The sequence below is a fragment of the Rhizophagus irregularis genome, chromosome 6 (assembly GCF_026210795.1).
Source record: "Rhizophagus irregularis chromosome 6, complete sequence".
In the NCBI taxonomy this organism is placed as follows: Eukaryota; Fungi; Glomeromycota; class Glomeromycetes; order Glomerales; family Glomeraceae; genus Rhizophagus; species Rhizophagus irregularis.
In genome coordinates this window covers 2,505,279-2,526,486 of record NC_089434.1, presented here as the reverse complement: position 1 = coordinate 2,526,486, position 21,208 = coordinate 2,505,279, and the positions used below count along the sequence as shown (strand labels likewise).

Genomic DNA, 21,208 nt, shown 5'->3' with positions numbered 1-21,208 from the left:
TGTTGGCAATAATTATACTCCTAAGGTTCCTAAAGATCTGGAAATTTTAACTCAAAATTATCGGTTTTTAAATCGCCTAATGCATTCGATACGTCTATTGCGCAAATATCCTTTAACTTATTCTGCTGCTCATGAACATAAGTGGTCTATACATTTGCATCGACTTCAGAACATTCTTCAATTATATAAGAAAATTTTTACTTTCATTCCTACTCTGCCCTTTTCTCTTTCATCATGTCGACAAGATAATTTCAAGTCACTTCTTGATGATTTATCCAATATTTCAAAATCCTTACGGGGATTTCATTTCTTCAAGAAAAAGATTTCCAAGACTCCTCCATCCGTGCTCACTTAGACGATAGGAATAATAATTTTGACACTAACCTTTCCTCCTTTATTGACTCAGCGCTTTCTCGCACCCGTCGCCGTATCACTTTGGACCGTGTCTTCATCGACCATCCTTCTCAACCTCAGTTGTTGACTGCTCCTAAGGACATAGATGATGCTGTTGTTAACCATTTCCAAAACTTTGTACCTATAAAGTCCACTCCTCCTGTATCTATCGATACACTACCTGATAGATGGTCTTCTGCCTATCAACCTATGGATGATGTGTCCTCCTCCATCTATGATTCTTTAATGAATCCCCTACCCTTGATAAATGGTTATCCACCGTTTCTTCCACTCCTAACGGTAAAGCCTCTGGTCCTTCCATGATTACTTATGAAATGCTCAAACATCTCGGATCTCGTACCTCGGCTTTACTTCTCATTTTGATTCAAGCATGTCTTTCCAAAGCTGATATTCCTGATTTATGGCGACAAGCAATGGTTTTTCCTATCCCCAAACCTCACGAATGGAAGTGTCAATTAAAAAATACTCGCCCTATTACCCTACTTGAAGTGATTAGGAAATCTCTTGTCAAACTTTTTTATAATCGCCTTTCTACCATTATGGCTTCACATGATGTTCTTAAAGGTGGTAACTTCGCTGGTCTTCCTGGAGGTTCTTGCCGCGACCCTATTATTACTCTAGAATCTATTATCCATGATGCTGATATCAACAAAAACCCACTTTGGATTCTTTCCCAAGATATTTCTAAAGCTTTTGATTCTGTTGATTTAACGATGTTACGTTTCGCTTTAGAACGTATACGTCTTCCTGCCTCCGCCTGTTAAGTTTATTCTTTCACTTTTATGAAACGCACTAATCGCGTTTTCTAGCTCTTTCGTGGATCTACGCCTTTGCCTATAGGGTTCGCATTGGTATTGACCAAGGCGAAGTTATTTCTCCTCTTTTATGGGTCATTTATATTGATCCCTTACTTACTATTCTGAAGAATGAGATGATGGACCCTTATGTTCTTTCTACACCGTCTTTAATTGATTCTTCAAGTCCTTCTCTTGATTTGAAGATTAATAATTTAGTATTTATGGATGACTTCACTCTTATTTCCTCGTCAAAAGCTGGCATGGAATTTATGTTATCCATTACTGAAGAATTTTATCAGATCAATAACACTTCTGCCAATCATAACAAATATGTGTTAATCACTAATTCGTTGCCTTTGACTCCGAATTCCACTTTATCCCCTATCACTTTTAATTTGGATTTATCCTTTTTAAATAGTGTTCCTTCCATTACTATTACCCCAATTTCCATGACAACTTCTTTTCGTTTTTTAGGTGTTTGGTTTAACATTAAGAGCTCCCGTGATTTTGTCGAAGCAACTCAAACGCGAATGCTGCTCCTTTGCTGCGACCATCCGACCTGCAAAGCTCTCTTTCAAACAAGTTGTGTATTTACATAATGCCGTCCTTATACCGAAACTTGAATATCGGATGCAAGTTACTCACTTATCTGAATCTGATTGTCACCTAATAACGAAGTATACGATCTGTCGTAAAGCATAAAGCAAACTTTTCTCGTTCTTTACCTAATTCCATTTTATTTTTGTCTCATGCCTTGGGCTTGATTAATTTGTTTCGCTCATCAACGACAATGTCATATTACTAATTTATTTTTAATGGCTAACTCTTCTTCTGTTTTTATTCAATCTCTTTTTATTTATAGATTGAGTTTAATTCAATATAATTTTTTGATTCCTATTTCTCCCCTTTTAATTAAAGATTGGTCTATATGGTCTTCTCTATTTTCTTTCAAAAAAAGATTATATCGCATGCACTATTGCTCTCTTGTCTTCTACTCCTTTTCGGTTGCTTCACACTCAATTATCGAAGCTTCCAAATTTGTCCTTGATAGATGGATGCGTTCCTTTATTTGAATGCATGACGCCTAAAGCCTTTAAAGCCTATTTTCCCATCTTGCGTAAACGACAACTGTTTTATTTATCTCAGCTCGTTACTCCTCAAGGAACTCATTTAATTTCCTGGAAGGCTTACTATGATAATTTGGTTGGACGACGTGGCCCTGGCCGTATCCCTTATTGGTATAAAGATATCCAACAAGCTACCACTGTTCCTGACTCCAATAATCGTTTGCTGGATCAGTTTATTACTCTGCATACGAATGCTTCTTCATTTTATGAATTGGAACCTTGTCTATCCTCTCCTCCCACTACAAAAAATTGGATTGTCACGTTAGACGATCTTGGTTCTCCCATCTTCGGCAAACAACTTTTGGTCCAAACAAGTCGCGTACTTGTTCCATTGTCCATTGGGTCTCTCCTGATTGCGAATCTTCGCCTGGAGATCTTATTCGACTTTCTCCTTGCCCTGGCTGCGCTGCCCATATTCCCCTACCTCCTTCCAAAAACGGAATGCTGATTTAACCCTATGTACAACTACGGTCTCTCTACGCCATTCGCTTATTTTGCCCACTACCAATGAACGAATTAGACGTACTACCTCTGAAGTGACTTCACCTTTTACCTGGGCTGATATAGAAGATGGTGTCCGTCTTTATTATAGTAGATTGGATTTTGTTTCCGATTCTTATTCTGCAGATACCGCTATAGCCCCTAATACTCCTGTCACTATTGAATCCTCGGCTGCTGCTGTCTTTGCAAATTCCCCGCTGGTCGTTTCCTCGGATTCGCGTTATACCTTTTTCAGCCTGATGGGTCTCTTATTAATTTAGGCGCACTCCCGATGTCTCTATGGGCTGGTCTTCGGTGATGCAAATTGTCCCTGATGCAGGTTTTCCTAACTCTATCGCCACTTATCGCTCACGGCCTCATACGTGATAATCCCTCTTCTTCTCGTGCTGAGGCTGCTGCTATTTATGCAGTTTTAACTATTTCTCCACGTGACTCAGAAGTTACTATTTATACTGACTCGCAAACTGCCATTGATGGTCTCCGAAGTTGTTTTTCCTCTATTTATTCAAATAGTCGTTTGTACTATAAAACTACAAATTTTGAACTTTGGGCTATTATCGAGCGAACCATCCTCTCAAAAAATTTGACTGTCCTTCCCGTCAAAGTTAAAGCTCATTCTGGCAATTACTTAAACGATTTTGCTGACTCCTTGGCCAATACTGCTCATACCGCGTCAACCAGTATTTTGATCTCTGGAATGGACCTGGCCTCTGCCCATGATTTTGTCTTAATTTATGACAATGATGTTGTTTGTGAATTTAATCCACGACACCTCCTAAAACAATATTATCAAACGCAGTTAATGCGCGATTTGTTAAATTTAACGCGATTTCACTTTATTACTTTATTATCAATTAATATAGATTATATTGTTGACTGGGAAGCTTACTTGGTTCACGCAAATTTTAAGCCCTCTCATGATGCATCTTTTACTCCTGAGCACGCTTCAAGACACCTAACCTTTAAATTCAAACTTTTCTTGGATGATTTGCCTACACTGGAAAAGCTTAAACGGACCCGACCAGACTTATACATGGACGAATTAACTTGCCGTTCTTGTATCGACCGCATGGAAGACCTGATGCACCTTTTTATGTGCAAAAGACGACGTCTGCCTATGCAGCAAATTCTCCAATCTTATCAAAATCATTTGATTTCCAAACTTCTGGAAGCGAGTAATTTGGTTGATACTGATCCTACTCCATTTATAGCTAAACTTACTTCTCTTTCATGCTGGTCCTTTTCTTCTACAAATTGGTCCTCCTTCGCCCTTATCCGTGGTTGCTTACCCAAACTTTTCATCGACTTATTTGTTGATTTATCCATTCCGAGAACTTCTGCGATTAAAGTTATCGCTGCTATTCATAACAATTTTGTCCAGAAATTCAGAAGACGAATCTGGAATCCGCGTTCTATGAGAAAAGTAGATGGGAAAATGCGATGAACATTACCTATAAGTTGAAAACTACTCCGAAGCCATCCAATCTGCCTTTGTCGATGTACATACCTTACTCATCTTTACCACCTCCGACCCTACAAGATTCACGTGACTCCGGAACCGATTGGTTGAAGAACTCGATGAAATATGGTTTGCCTTGGTTTAATCACTTTTCGGGTTTTATGGGTCGTCTAACGGTGCTACTTAATAACAGCTTTTGCAGGATGGAGTGTCGATTTTTATAGTGGGCGCGCTATTCGTTATTTTGTTAGCATAGTTGCTTCTACTTTGGTTGGAATATATCAAGGGGGAAGATCTGGGGAAATTTAGTGTAATGCGATTTTTCTTTTTTTTAGATTAATTTTTTACTTTATTTTTTCTTAGGAGACTATATAGCTTTGTTTTTAGTTAGTTTTATTTTTATATCTTTCTTTTTATTTTTGTAAATTGTCAAAGTTCGAATAAATTTAATAAAGATAAAGGCTACTATGCCACGTTTGCCTGGTTTTTACTTATAAGTTGAAAACTACTCCGAAGCCTTCTAATTTGCCATTGTCAACGTACATACCTTACTCATCCTTACCACCTCCGACCCTACACGATTCACGTGACTCCAGAACCGATTGGTTGAAGAACTCGATGAAATATGGTTTGCCTTGGTTTAATCACTTTTCGGGTTTTATGGGTCGTCTAACGCGTCTCTTCTTAATAACAGCTTTTGCAGGATGGAGTGTCGATTTCTATAGTGGGCGCGCTATTCGTTATTTTGTTAGCATAGTTGCTTCTACTTTGGTTGGAATATATCAAGGGGGAAGATCTGGGGAAATTTAGTGTAATGCGATTTTTCTTTTTTAGATTAATTTTTTACTTTATTTTTTCTTAGGAGACTATATAGCTTTGTTTTTAGTTAGTTTTATTTTTATATTTTCTTTTTATTTTTATTGTAAATTGTAAAGTTCGAATAAATTTAATAAAGATAAAGGCTACTATGCCACGTTTGCCTGGTTTTTGACCAGTGCAAATTATAATTATGGCATTCCAAAATAATTTGGGCAGCATGTATAATTCAAATTTAAAATTTTAACAACATCAATAAATTCCATTTCAATATGAAATTTTTTGTTTATAATTAAAATTATTATATTTATTAATAATGTATATTTTTTTTTTGATTGAAATAATGTTTTTTGATTTTACCTATTTTAATTGCAACTTATATAGAGTTTTTCAGTATTAACATATAATATCATATAATTTATATGACTTATGAACACAGGTCGAAAGCTAAAAAATCGGGCATATACCCTATTGGTAACTATTAGGCTAATAGGTTAGCCAAAAATTAGTAATCAATAGGGCATATACCCGATTGATAACTATATAAAAATTTAGGCTATTCGGATTGAAAGGATTTATTAATTTAAATAAATTAAGTAATTATTCAATAGTTATCATTTGGTTTATTACTACTATATGTGAAACTGAATCCAATAGGTATAGTTGTCGGGCTGGTAGTATGTGTCACAGGCTCCACTCACCTCGGCCTCACGGCCTCACAGTACCTATATCCCCCCTCTGTGGGGCGGGGTTACCCAAGATCCGTTACTATCTGTTACTACATCTGTTACTAAAAATATACTAAAAAACAGATAAAATAAGGGAAAAGAGAGGAAAATACGATAGAATCAGAAGGGAGTAACAGATGTAACAGATGTAACAGATGTTTCAGAAAGATAGGAGAGGACATCCCCTCAGAAAAAGTTTTATTTTTACCCTCCCAGATCTGTTACATTTGTTACGATCTGTTACTCTTTCAGCATTCCATTCATTTTCTTATTGGAGGCAGTGAGATAGCAAACCGAGTTAACAGGTAGGTCAATAACCCTTAGAAGGTCTGTAGAATCGCAGGAGGATAACCGGGTAGGAGTGCAGATCTTTGGAAAAAATATATTCGGCAATTGAAGATTAGGTAACTATAAATTAGATCCCGATTTGACAAAACGAAAAAATGACCACTCAAGCTCAAGTTATCCTAAAGTTCAGTGAACAAAAGAAAGCCTTCAGTATCGATGAGCTTAAACGGCTTATTATCGCTGCAAAAAGTATGAGTGATCTCGATCAAGCCAAGAGGTATCTTTGCAGTTATTTCATTCCCTGTGCAGATCCTCATGGGGTTTTCTGGTGGGATCCAGATAGTAAAAGTTTGAAATACGTTATTGACAAAAATATTGGTAAACTTATCCGTTTAATCACGAAGGCATTCTACATACAACCTAAACAAGGACCCTCTCAAAAGACCGAGTTCAACATCTACAAGTGGTTTATGGTTGAGAATACTGATGTATGTATTGCAACCTGTGATCCCCATAAACAGCGAATCTTCAGATCCTTAACCGGCCAGCTCTATCTAAATATCTTCTCGGGATTTCTTCACGTCTTGCGTCCGATATCCACCTTTGAGTCTACAATTCACCTCGCGGTTAAATTTATCTTCTCTTACATTCAGGATATCTGGTGTTCAGGTGATTGGAATCTCACTGAGTATATATTTAAGTGGTTAGCTGATGTATCTGCTGGAAGGAAGATGTACTCGATTCTCTACCTAAAATCTGGACAAGGTCGGTTGGGGCAAAGGTATTATAACAGATTTCATTCAGCGCAGCGTCCTAGGTACTCAACTCGTTTATAAGACTAGCAATCCTCAGACGATTCTTGGAAGTTTCAATGGGCAATTATAGGGTAAAGTTCTTCTTCTTCTCGAGGAAATGCCCATGGAAAAAAGCCAGTGGAATTCTCTATATCGCTCTTTGAAAGATAAAGTAACGAGTGATATAATGAAAATCCATGAAAAATACAAGACGCCAACACATTACAAGAACTTTATGTCCATCATCGTCCTTACCAACGAAAATGCTCTCAGAGTGGAGAATGACGATAGGCGCACAGTGTTCTTGGATGTATCACCATCCTGCAAAGGAGACCCTAACTACTTTAAGAAACTCAGTGACGCTATGAAATACCTAGGCGCCAGTGAGGCATTCTATGCTTACTTGAGAGCCATCGCGGATGCTTACCCAGACTTCAATGGGAATCTGCCACCTATGATAACATCCAAATACGAACATATCATCTCGACTCTTCCACCGCTATTCCAATTTATAAAGGACACATACCTCGTAGTGAAAAATTATATGACCTACCTACCTGTTCAAGAATTTTATAAGGTATATACTTCATATTGCGAAACTCATTGCATTTCACCCCTATTAAAAATAAACGCTTCTAGAATCCTATCGAATGAGTTGGCTATAAATAGCAAATTAGTTCGTAAAGATAAGAAACCAACCCGAGTCTACAGCATATCCAGGGAGGACCTCTACAAGAAGTTCCTCAGCAAAAACTGGATACATGAAATAGACGAGATAGACATAGAAGAAATCGATACAGAAACTCCTAAGAAGCTAACATCCGACCTCAAAGCTTCAGAAAAATTCTTAGTAAAAATATATAATTCAGCTAGTAAATCGCAAGTAGACCAAGAGAAAGTAAAGCTAGTTGCCGAGAAACCCACTAAGGAAAAACCTGCACCTGTTAAGGAAAAACCCGTACCTGTAATTCGCAAGGCTCTTCCACCGCTTCCACCCAAGCCTGATCACTTAAAAGAACGTCTACAAGAGTTAAGGGAAGAACAACCGGATGCTGATGAAAATACTAATGAGTTAGACACTGATGAACCTATAGATAGCTTCTCAGACTGTTATCTATCTGACAAGAAACCCAACCAAGAACAGGAGCTGTCTGCTGAGGATCTAGTTCCTAAAAAACCGTCTGCCCCCAAGCCAGATGACTATGACGTCTTAGACGACTTGTTATCAGACTCAGATTCTACAACCGCAGACCCAGTTCTTGAGCAACAACCCAAGTCACCTGCAGAATCTTCTGCAAAATCCGAATCCCTCACGGATTCCAAATCTTCTACAGAACCTGTAATAGTAAAACTGGCTCCTGAGCAATTTATTCCAGAACCTGACACAGAACCAGAAATCGACTGGGATCCTGAACCAAAGGAAGGTACTCAAGCACACTGGGCTTGGCAAGAAAGACACTGATGGGATCGTAAACTATGGGTCAAGAATTCAAAGAACTAGGTCTTCAATGATCTCTATAATACAGGTAAGGAATTATGGGCCAAGTTTTAAGACATATCAGACGAATATGATTGGGATATACTCGCGTTTGAAATAGAGGAATGTCCCATAACACGTGTTGAGGACAAGTACCAGTATTACCTTAGGGAAGTAGTAAATCGTTTCAAGGACTGGATCAAATATAATGGGAACTTACCTAAAACACCTAGCCGTAAAGAACTCGCAGATATAATAAGAATATACAAGGAGAATCGTGATGCCAAAATTATCCCCACCCCCTCTGGTTATGAAACTTTAAGAACAGATAAGGGTAAGGCACGAGAAATCCCAGAGGAGCGTCCAAAGACCAAGATGGAACGCCAGTGGGAAACTGCCAATGGAATCGTCGACGACTGGAATGAAGAGGATCTTGATCGTGTATGCAGCAAGATTGACTCCTTTTAATAAGATAAGCACTTCTTAGTTATCTTATATTTTTTGTATAAAAAACCTATATTACAACTGAACACAATTCATAAATACATCAAATGGTTTATTCAGAGAATGTCTGTGCTTTACCTACAAGACCGGATATCAAAAAATTACAGTATTCAGGCGCAAGATTTTCTAGAGGAGCAATAGCAAGACTTGGACAGCGACTCCAATCCCGGTATCTAACACATAAATTCCAGATTTTACTTCCCTATGAAAACTGGAAACCCAGTGGGTGGACATCAGGAAATGAACCGGTAAGTCTCTTTTCACTGTTAGACCATTATGATGAAGCACAACTACCAGACGACGCAGATCCTAATTATTTCAAAAGATTTATAATTTATATAAGAGATGCTCCACCGGCCGCAGGAGGATACAATGGGGAGCTAAATGATTGCCTGTATGAATGCCTAAAATATATCTACGGCACATTCTCTAAAATGCCAAAGTCAATTAAAAAGCCTGAGTATATCAAAAAGGCATTAGGTCTCAATCGTAATGCTCCCATCCCAGTTTCATGCATGGACAGGGTCGAACAACTCGCAGGAAGTCTCGCACTTAACATCGTGGGGATATTACCCGAATCTCTAAGAGTAAGTCTGATAGATGTGCGACTCTCATCCTGTCTGAGGGTCACTACTCCCTCGCGTTAAATCCCGGAAGACTCCACCCCAGTAAATTAGATAGGAAGTGTAATCTGCCCATTGTGTATCATGAAGATGGAGTAAAAAATGTAGTCACAATATACAATGGCAAAACGGTTAAGTCTTGCGTGATTGGACAGTTTCAAAAGGGTAAGAATTCCAAGCGTTCCTTTATTCCTGTTGAGAAAAACCATAAAACGGAAATATATGAAACTCTTGAAGAAGTATATCAGAGAATCCACGAGGAGCGGAATGTTTTCTTACAGGTGACAAAGAAGTTTGGTCTAGGGATAGACTTATCATACTATAACTGGTCTTACAAAAGAACGGCTCTCTGGTTATTTGAACGATTAAGTGTAGGGATTTCAGCCAATGATCCTCTTGACCTGATAGAAGCGGAGTGGTTAAGTGATGCAATGATGGGAGGATTAATCTGGGCAGATAACGAGTAGAAGGGCTATGGAAGACAGTACGATGCAACAAGTTTATATCTGAGTATTCAACAATCAAATGCAAACTTTCCAATCAAACAGGGCAAATTCTAGACACTTTCAGACTTTATTGATCACAGAGGTTATGCCTTGTATGGATTATTCCGTGCTAAGGTAAGTGGTAATAACATTCTCTTCTGACAGAATAAGAGGAGAGTCTATACATTCATCGACTTACAATGAGCAAAAAAACTTGGTCTCGATATACAGTTAATACAGGATGGAAAGCCAAATGCATTGATATATGATAGAGAAGCGAGAATCCCTGGAACTGTAATATTTGGTGAGTATGTACAGGACCCCGGATATCTAATATAAAGGTCATAATGGACTTTTGGCCAAAAACACCCCTTTTTGCTGAAACTCAAAAAATCGTTTTTTGTAAATATCTCAGCATCCAGTAATTCAATTTTAATGAACTTTTTTTTATTTTGTAGCCCTCATTTAGCTCTACAAAATAAAAAAAAGTTCATCAAAATTGGACCACTGGATGCCGAGATATTTACAAAAAACGATTTTTGAAACCCCCCCGAAAAATAAGCCAATCTGCCGAAAGTGTGACTTAAGAAATTTTTATTCTTCATACTAACACATCTCTTATTTTACTACTAAAATGTCTCTCAAAGGTAACAAAAAAGCTGGCAATAACCCTAACGGGGGACCTGCCAAGCGTCAAGACAAACGAAACAAAAATAAAGACTCGGCTCTGACGTTTCGAACTCTGATAATGAACAAACAAACAATAAAAACAACCCTTCCAAACGTACCCGTACGCTCCCAGAAAATCCTATGGAAGAAGACTACGTCGCCGACTCAGCGGCTGACGCTGGAGGTAGTAATACTACTCCTCCTCAACAAAATAATGCTGACAACTTTTCGTCTCCTCCTCCTAACGATCCTACTGCGCCTTCTGCGTATGGTTCTGTCACGTCTGGTACCGACACGTCCATACATGCCCCAATAGACAAAGAAACTTCCCCTTAAACGCGTCTCCCAATAAGGATATTATGGATACCAATGATACTTCTCCTCTTCTCCTTGACACGCCCACTATTTCCATTCTTAGACATGATTATCAGGCTGCTGCGGCGCCTAATACTTCCCCTGAATTTGTTAAAAAATATCCTACCAATCGGGCTATGATTGACGCTGTCAATAATCTCCTTTTGGAAACTTCATCGGGAAATTTTTTGGGGAGCAGATCTGCGCAGATTTTCAGAAATTATATCTGCGCAGATCTTATACCCTGGCGCAAAACATTAGAGGAAAATTCTAATAAAAAACTGCGCAGATTTTATAAATAGCAATGTTCTGCGCGGATTTTTAAATAAAAAACCTTTGAAATAAATCGAAATATAAAATACAATTAATATATGATAATTTATAGTCCATTTATATTAATTAATCATAATCAATTCTTTATTTCTACCAAAAAAAAGCAACGTAAAATTTCGCGTAAAAATACGAATTACAGTATAAAAAAATTAAAGTATTTCAAAGAAATACAATTAAAAAATATAAAATTACGAATTATAAAAAAATTAGTATTTCAAAGAAATATGATTAAAGAATATAAAAAAAATGATATAAAAATTAAAGTATTTCAAAGAAATACAATTAAAGAATATAAAAAAAATGATATAAAAATTAAAGTATTTCAAAGAAATACAATTAAAGAATATAAAAAAAAAATGATATAAAAAAATTAAAGTATTTCAAAGAAATACGATTAAAGAATATAAAAAAAATGATATAAAAAAAATTAAAGTATTTCAAAGAAATACAATTAAAAAATATAAAATTACGAATTATAAAAAAATTAGTATTTCAAAGAAATACAATTAATCCTGAGGAAATTGCGAATCTAGATTATTAATCTAAAAAAAAATGATGATTTAGCTTAGTAAAATAATTCAATTAAGTGTATAATCGAACATAAATAATAACTTTAACTTACAAAATCATCATAATTTTCATTTTCAACTGAATCGCTGCTCTCTTCTGCGACTGCTGACTCGTATTGATCAGTTCTTTGACTAACTTCTTTCGCTTCTTTTTCAGCTAATTCCTCCATTATTCGAGGAGTTATTTGCGTTTTATTTCTAAACGCTTGCTGTTAATTAATTATAGATTAATATCTGTAAAATATTAAAAGATTAAAAGAACTGCGAAAATTTGCGAAAATTATTTACTAGAAAAAATTCGACTCTTTTCGTAACAGACTTGTCATTACACTTAATACTATAGCTATTGGAATTTAACAAGATGTCACATATTGATAAAATATACGCACAATGCGTAAAAGGAAGTTCTTTATCCCTATACTGTTTGAAAACTGAATGGCCAATTTTCATTAGAATATCGTGATTTTTGAAAAGTTCATAAAACGCATTACGCGTTTTTTGATTCTGTTTCCATTCAGCGATCTTCATAGAAGGAGAATTGTTATCTATGCGTTCCAATCGCTGTTCTCCAAAGACGGAAAACATGGCACTCCTGATACTTGCGGCAAAATCATTTCTCCTGCTTCTGCATTTAGTTTTTATCTAAAAAAAAGTTAAATAAATATAAAAAAATACCTTTTTTTAACGATTATTAATATTTCACATACCTCTGCCAACAACTTATCTGAAAATAAAGAAATCCACGCGTTTTGCCCAATATTTTTAATGTAATGTTCTGCATGTTTAGATAAATATGTTTCTAAAGCCTTTCGGTATTCTATATCCGAAGGATATAAAGACGTTGGAATAAGTTCTTTAGCTACATTTTTATAAACGCGCTGTGAAGATATTTGGTTATTATAAGTATCTTTAGATTAAAATCAAGTTGATAATTTTTAATTAACTTACATTCCAGAAATCATCGCTTAATACATCACTTTTTGCAACATTTTGCGTATCTTGAATACTTTTTTGTTGCTGATCTCCAATATATCGACAAAGTTTGTAGATGGCGTTTACCTTTCCATCTAATGCATTCATGGCATAATTAAACTCTTTCACAGTTAGGTAACGTTCACCCTCTACATTATGTGGTTTTGGTAAAGGCTCACGGGTATCACTTTTATCACGGTTATCATTATGTTCTTCGTTATCATCGTCATCGACGTTATAATAATCAATTTCTTTATCAAGGTCAATTTGCATTGGACTAAGTATGGGAGTTGGCGTCCTCGAAGTTCTTTCATAACTCATAGGAGTTACAGATGGCGTCAATGTAGTTGAAACGGAAGTTTCAGTATGCGCAGTCCTGACTAAAGAATTCTCGCGATTTGTTGAGGATTTCTCACGATTTGCTGGAGTAAAAGAAACAGATTTAACTAAAGATCTTCCACGATCTACATCAAATAGAGTAACGAGTACGAAAGGACCAATAGGTGATTTTTCACGATCTGTGCGCTGATCTTTAGGAATTTCTGAAGATTCTACTGTTGGCGTTCAGCAAAAGTTAATTATAATGTTAAATTGCAAAATATCAGCATCTTGACGACTAACTACCTGATAACATTTGTGCAAATATATTTTGTTAGCTTTCATTCTGTCCTTCAGGAACGTCAAGTGCTTGTTTTCTTCTTTGTCCTTCAGGAACGTCAAGTGCTTGCTTTCTTTTTTTTGAGTTTTTTGCATTTTTTGACCTTTTAGACGCCATAATCACTTAAATTCTAAATTCGTAAAATTTGTATAGGAAAAATATTGCGGAGAAAAATTCAAACAACAATTAATTCGAAAAATTGAAAAAAAATTGTTAAGATTCATATAAATGTAAAAATATGCGACAATTCAGCCAACCGAAAAAAAATGAAAAAATTCTTACATTATAAATAATTGAAAAATTGTGTAAGGTTAAAAGTTTTGCCGGAATTTTTTTAAAAAATCAGTTACTCCTGAATTAAAATATATTTAAGGATCAGTAAATTAAATAAATTAATTATTGCGACGATTCAGCCAACCGAAAAAAAATGAAAAAATTCTTACATTATAAATAATTGAAAAATTGTGTAAGGTTAAAAGTTTTGCCGGAAGTTTTTTAAAAAATCAGTTACTCCTGAATTAAAATATATTTAAGGATCAGTAAATTAAATAAATTAATTGTTAATGAATTGGTAAAAAAATCAGTTACTCCCGAATTAAAAATATCAGTAAATGAAAAAAATTAATTACTAATCAGTAAATAAATTAATTATCTTTCAGTAAACAAAAATAATCAATTATCAGTAAAATTTATATTCGCTTGATAATCAGTAAAAAAAAAATATACCAAAAGTAAATCTTCATAAATATTTCTCGCGTGAAACTATCAAAAAAATTTTCCTGCGTTAATTTCTAAACTCGCATTGATTTCTAAAGAAAAATGGTCAGATATAAATGTCAAATTTGCAAGAGATATTTTTCAACTCCCAGCGGTTTGAGACAGCACGCTAATGCCAAACACCATGGAAGAACAACAACTTCTCGACCAAGTGAACCAAGTGAACACGTTCAAAGATTCTCGCGACAACCATCAAGAACAGCGGTTATGCCAGAACATGATGTTCAGTTATGGAATACACCCATTACAATGCCAGATACATTTACTTCGCATGAAAAATCCACATACCAAGATGATAATATTGGTGAGATGGAGGATATAATAATCAACGAAATTCCAACTCAAGATGCAGACAATTTAGAATCTGAACCATGTTATAATCTGCGAAAAAGATCAAAATCAGAAAATATAGAAGAGAGAGCTGAAGAAATTTTTGAAGAAAATTTTGAGGAGTTGGGAACAGAAATACCAGTAAATGCGACAACATTGATCTAGATCCTGAAGATCTTGAAGGAGCATCGTTAGATGATGCTTTAGATGCTATTGAAGGAAAAAATCTACCAGAACGCGTAGCAAAGTGGCCAAACGATGCATACAGAGATTTCATGAGATTAATTGTAGAGGGTAATATATCTAACAAAATTGGAGATCAAATAATTAAATTCTTTAATAAATATAGCAATCTGGAAGAATCTCCATTACCGAAATCAACCAAAAATGGCAAAGACCATCTCAATCAAATAACTTCACCTTCATTAGACTTCAAAGAAAAAGTTGTTTCAACCTACAGCGGTATTGACATTACACTCTACTATCGTCTTATATTTCGCGCTATTCAAGCTCTTCTGCAATGACCAGAAGTAGCTAATAATTTTGTCTATAAGGGAATTCTAAAGAAAAAAAGGGTAAATTTAATAATTATGAATAACTAAAAAGAAACTGAAGATCATCACTCATATTTTTGGTTGTTTATATTCTTAGGATGATGGAAGCGAAACAAGAGTGTTTGGTGAGCCATATGAAGGCGACTGGTGGCTGGAAACGGAGAAGACTCTTCCGCCATTAAATCACCTATTGTCTATCATCTTATATTCAGATGGGACCACTTTCGATGGACTGGGCAAGACATCAGGCCATCCAGTATTTTTAACGCTTGGAAATGTTCCAAATTGGGTTCGAAACCTACCAGAATCTAAAATACTTTTAGGTTTTTTGCCTAAAGTTCAAGATTCAGGCATTAAAACTACCGAAGTCTTTTGAAGTTTGCAGCGTGAAATATTTTACAAATGCTTTAATATCATGCTTTGGCCTTTACTGGAGAAACCTGATACGTTATGTTTTAGGATTAATGGACAAGCGAAAACATTTGCTGCACGAATTTCTTTTTTTCTCGCAGATATGCTCGAAGCAGATGATGTGACCGCTACATATAAAGGAGCGCGATGTAAAATGCCATGCCATACTTGTATGGTTCTGCAAAATAACTTAAACGATATGAAACTTACACGAGAAGATATACTTTCCAGAACTCATGAAAATATGAAGGAAATGGTTAGCGCTGGACAAGGAAAGGAGTATTCTGTACATTACGTCAAAAATGCCTTCTGGGAATTTCCGTAAATATCACTAAATTTTATAAGTAATGACGACGTTGTAAAAATTTTTTTACATATATAAATTTTTTTACAGAAATCTGAATATTTACGAAGTGTGCGTTCCCGACCGTATGCATCATATCGACCTTGGACTTTTTAAATATCAACTGGAGTTTACGCAGGAAATCTTAAAAAAGGTCAGAGGGTTGGAATTACAGAAGATTTTCGACGAACGTCTTCAACAAATTCCACGTTTTCCAGGCCTTAAATTGTTAAGTAAAGTAGGTCAACTAAAAGTAATGACAGCATCAAACTATCGTCATATTATGAAGATAGCGATTTTTGCTTTGGATGAAATTTTCAGCGAAGAAAATGAAATAACTTATAAAGAACTTTGTGAACTTTACACGAAGTTTAATAAAATGTATACTATGAGCAGACAAGAATCATATACCGAAAATGAACTGAATATCTTTGAAGTAAGAAGAAAAAATTTAAAAAAATTAACTTTCTTTAAAAGTTAATAGATGATCTAACTACTAACTAAAATAGGAAGCAATCATTGATTGGTGCATAGAGTTTAAAAGGATATTCTCCCCATTATCTACTACGGATTGCAGTTTTCCAAAGCTGCATAGTTGGCGTTATCATGCAGGTAATATAATTTGAAGATGGCTATTAATTTATACAAATTTTAATTTAATTTAATTATTTCAGTACCTGCCATTGTCAAATATGGTGCACTGAATGGCCTATCAACGGAGACTTACGAAACGCTCCATAAATTATATATTAAAATTCCATATCGAGCAACAAATAGAAAACACGTGATGCAACAACTGGTGAACGCTGTTAGTAAAAGTTTTATAAGATTTTTTTAACTTTTCTCCAACCATAAATACTAAACTATTAATATTTTTGCAGGTAAAGCGTAAAGAATTAACTCCAACTACCAGTGGCATGAAAGTCATTCATCGTAAAACCGAAGGGTTTGGAAAAATTCTTTGGGAATTAAATCTAGACTCCATTGATGAAAAAATAAAATCTTTAAAAAAATCTGAAAATCCGCCACATCCAAATTATATTGAAGGATTGGCACAAATAATTACAGCGTTGGATACTTTTTTAGACACATCCTCGCAAGATTCAGAAAATGATTTTTTTATCAAAATTTATGATTCAGTTCATCTAGAAAGTGGAGAAATTCTAAGATCAACGGGTGAATTTCAAGGAAAAGAATGGTTTAGCAATGTCGCAGTAACTCATGCGGAGGATCAAGGACAAGACGAAGGTGCTTGGTACGGAAAAGTAAGTGAACTTTAAAAATTCGTAAGTACGATTTTACTTCGTAGTTCTTTACAAATTATTTCTTTTTAAGGTATTGCTATTTTTAAAATTCTTTCGAGGATCATATAAAGAGCCATACGAACTTGCTCTTGTTCGTTGGTTTGACATTCATCCAATAGAGCCTATAGTCTATGGTTATTCCCAATTATACTATACTGAAGAATATAACATTATTCCAGTTGAATCTATCAATCAGAAGGTTCATATAATTCCGAGGTTTAACAAAGAAAATTGCTTTCTGTTAAATAAATATATGTTCTAAATCTTCAAAATAAAATTGTATTAAATAAAGAAAAATGACGTTTCATCATCCATACAGTATATCTAAAACGCCACTTTAGCTTTTTTCGCTAGTTTTATGAAAAGCCTTTCAGATCGACAAAAAGAGGAAGTCTTTAATAGTATGATATCTTACGGGTTGCTAGTAAATTAAAGCAATTAAACAAACTGTAAAAAATAGCAATTTATCTCATGATTTCCGTCAGTTAGTATTAGTACAGAGTTTTCTTCAGTTAGTAATATAGTAGTTATAAAAGCGGAAATCTGCAAAATCGCAGATTACCGCAGAAATTAAGGTTGCTTGCCGAAACCTAGGGGTTTAGGCAAGATGGCGTTTCGCCGAAAAGCGAAATTCTGCCGAAACTATATTAAAGTTATATTAAAAAACTGGCGAAACTTTGGAGAAAGGCGAAACTGCTAAAACTTATTATAAATGCCGAAACTGCTGAAACTCTGCCGAAACTATAATAAATCTATAGTAAAATTTTGACGAAACTAATCGTAGGTTTTTGAAGAGGTTTAGACAAGCAACCTTAGCAGAAATACATACATAAAAAATCGGAAATTTGCAAAATTGCAGATTATTGCATAATTTTGTAAAAAATAAAAGCGGAAATCTGCAAAATCGCAGATTACCGCAGAAATGCATACATAAAAAATCGGAAACTTGCAAAATTGCAGATTATTGCATAATTTTGTAAAAAATAAAAAGCAGAAATCTGCAAAATCGCAGACTTCCGCATAAATTCACAAAAAAAATGCGGAGATCTGCTAATTTTACAGATCTCCGCAGTTCTGCATCTTAAAAAATTTCCCGATGTTATCACTCCTACACTGGCCGTGCTCGCATGTCTGGTTCTGGTGACCTCAAAAGATTAGTCATTCATTTTAATTCAACTACTGAACGTGACGCCTGCCTTTCTCTCCAACATGATGATCTTGCCGATCTCCGATTTTTTCTACATGACCCTCAACAACTCCGAACTGATGAAGATCTCTGGGCAATTCAAATTACTGACATCCCGTTTTTCATCAAGAAAGATGATATTACTGCTCTTTTCAAAAAGTATGGTAACATACAGTCCTGTCGCCTTCATACACGTGCTATTGCTAAAGTCCAATAAGCTCGTATCGTTTATGATGATGTCTCCTCCATCCAACATTTTATGGATAAACAGTGGGCGATCTATTGTTATTCTACTTGTTTACGTTACTATACACGCTCCTTTACCCGATCAAAAGAAATCGCGACGTGAATTCGTTGCTGTTTTATCTCAGCTCCCTCCTAACACAAAAGATGTGCATTTAGCACCCTTGGTACGAGCAGTTGGTGCTATGGCTGTTAATATCCCCTGTCTCTTAATTCTTATAAACCTAAACGATGGGCTTACATCACTTTTAAATCGCAACAAATGATGGACACTGCAATGGAACAATCAATCGCCTTGCAAGGTCATCGACTCCAGTGGGAACTTCCGGAAAATACGAACAAGCTTTGCCACAGATGCGGCAAACTTGGCTGCGCTCCTACTGCATGCCCATTGAACAACTCTCGAGGTCGCTCACGCACTCGCAATCCTGTAGCACACTTGAAAGAACGTTTCAATATTGGTCAATTTAATAATAATAATTCTTCTGCTAATCGCAGTAGACATCGTTCCCGTTCTCAATCCAATGATCGTTCTAATTCTCAACAACGTAACCATCCAGATAAAAATGCTGAACGGAATCACAATACCACCAATAATGCTTCTTCGCCTAATTCTTCTAATTTCCGTAATTCTACTCAATCTGCTCAACGACCTCGATCTAATGAACGTAAAGGCAAAGACCGTTCAGTTTCCTTTTCAACTTCTCAACGTAATAACATTGTTACTCCCAACTCGACTGGCCACAAACCTTCCTTGGTGGATCCTAATTGTTCCCAAATTCAAGAGATCCTTTCGGTGCTTAAAAGCCTTCAAGAAGATATGGCTAGTGTACGTACTAGAATTCATGCTCTTGAATTAGCTGATCAGAGGATGTCTCGGCTGGAACGTCATGTTTTTGGGCATCTACAGGACGATGTTCTTTCACCTGATCCCAATAATTCTTCACATATGCTTGTTGACAATCATCAAAGCACCCCCCTTATATAACACAATCTAACCCGTCCACTTCGAACAGGCTTACTTCCGGCTCGGTTCTCCCTCCCCCAACGGTTCCTGTTCCCCGTTCCACCATTTCTTCTTCCCCCATCTCCGAAAATGCTAATGAAGCTGCTATTAATAAAGAACGTGCTGAAATTTATTCATTTCAACGCTCTTTAGATAACAAATTTGATCACTTATCTGGCTCCATTGAAAGATTTATTAGCTCCATTTCTGGTGGCTCTTCCTCGGACTTAGTCAATATGACTTCGTCTGATTAATTTGTTATCCCTTTCTTTCACCCCGCAGTTTCTATCATAGTGTTATAATGATGAATGACCACATAGATTATGATACCTTTGTGCGAAATCCCCCCAACCCCGTTGATTTTAGTGATATTTTTAATGATCCTTTATCTGCTACTTTATTTTCTTCCTCTTCCTCTACTTCCCCCATTCCCAATTCTTTTAACATTTCTTCTTTTAATGTTAATGGTCTTAAAACTCCTGGTCAAGGTTCCTTTAAAATGGACCAAATTTCTTCTTTCTTTTTACAAAATTACGTTTCCTTTGGCGGTATTGTTGATACACACCTATCGCCTAAATAAATGAAATTTTTGTCTAAACGAGTTTGTGATTATACTTCTTTTCATTCTGATTTGGACTCCACCAAACACGGCCGCTCTTCTGGTGGTGTTTCTTTATTTATACATAACTCTTTAGCCACTCATGTCCAATTTTATCAATCCCATTCCTCCCGTATTCTTTCTGTAGACTTGTTTTTTAAAGGCAATGTTAAATTGCGTATATTTGTCGTCTACATTCCCCCTACAAATGATCTTGTTCTTCGTTATGAAGTCATTGATCAATTAATTTCTTTAATTTCCCAAACTTCTTCACAAAATTTTCACCATGCTATTTGCGGTGATTTTAATATGAATTTGGATAAATATTACCCTATCTTTCTGCATCAACCTCAGGTTGCTGCTAAACGAATTCACAAATTATTTCATTATTTGCTTTCTCATAATTACGAGGATTGCACCCCCCTTAATTTATCCGGTACCTTAGGTACTTATCACCATTTGGACACTATTACCCGTATCGACTTTGTTTGGTCTTGTCCACTTCTTCGCCAATATATGTTAACAGCTTCTATTTTTGATGCTCACGATTTACACATTTCAGATCATAACCCTATTATTACATATTTTGATGCTTCGTTATTATCAGATGCTATTAAATCTGCACGAGTTCGTCAACTTGGTCGTAATACTCGACGTGTTTTCAAATATGACTCCATTTCTGCTGATCAATGGACTGCTTTTGCTGATAATTTGGATAAATTATGTCCAATTGATCCACTTGTTTTTGACGCTTGGCCTCTCAATCAGAAATGTGAATATCTTCATTCTAGGATTATCAAAGCTGCTAATTCCACATTGCCTTCAGTTACTGTGGGCAATACTTATATTCCAAAGAAGCCTAAAGCCTTGGAAAGTTTATGCCAGTCT

The 21,208-nt window shown here is 35.7% G+C and overlaps 3 protein-coding genes across 3 annotated transcripts; 2 read left to right on the top strand and 1 right to left on the bottom strand.

Annotated features, from left to right (window-relative positions):
• Positions 1 to 6,285: 6,285 nt before the first annotated feature.
• On the top strand, positions 6,286 to 6,966 carry OCT59_026281 (uncharacterized protein; the record flags this gene model as incomplete). Its single annotated transcript, XM_066143077.1, has 1 exon — positions 6,286 to 6,966. One exon carries the CDS (start codon positions 6,286 to 6,288, stop codon positions 6,964 to 6,966), a length of 681 nt encoding a protein of 226 aa, XP_065992632.1.
• A 1,986-nt stretch (positions 6,967 to 8,952) lies between these two features.
• OCT59_026280 (uncharacterized protein) lies at positions 8,953 to 9,995 on the top strand (the record flags this gene model as incomplete). The annotated part of the gene is made up of 2 exons (XM_066143076.1): positions 8,953 to 9,492; positions 9,684 to 9,995. The coding sequence occupies 2 exons, from the start codon at positions 8,953 to 8,955 to the stop codon at positions 9,993 to 9,995; spliced, it is 852 nt and encodes a 283-aa protein (XP_065992631.1).
• A 1,880-nt stretch (positions 9,996 to 11,875) lies between these two features.
• Positions 11,876 to 13,544, bottom strand: OCT59_026279 (uncharacterized protein; the record flags this gene model as incomplete). The annotated part of the gene is made up of 6 exons (XM_066143075.1): positions 11,876 to 11,911; positions 11,992 to 12,147; positions 12,227 to 12,580; positions 12,646 to 12,816; positions 12,887 to 13,464; positions 13,535 to 13,544. The coding sequence occupies 6 exons, from the start codon at positions 13,542 to 13,544 to the stop codon at positions 11,876 to 11,878; spliced, it is 1,305 nt and encodes a 434-aa protein (XP_065992630.1).
• Positions 13,545 to 21,208: the final 7,664 nt, after the last annotated feature.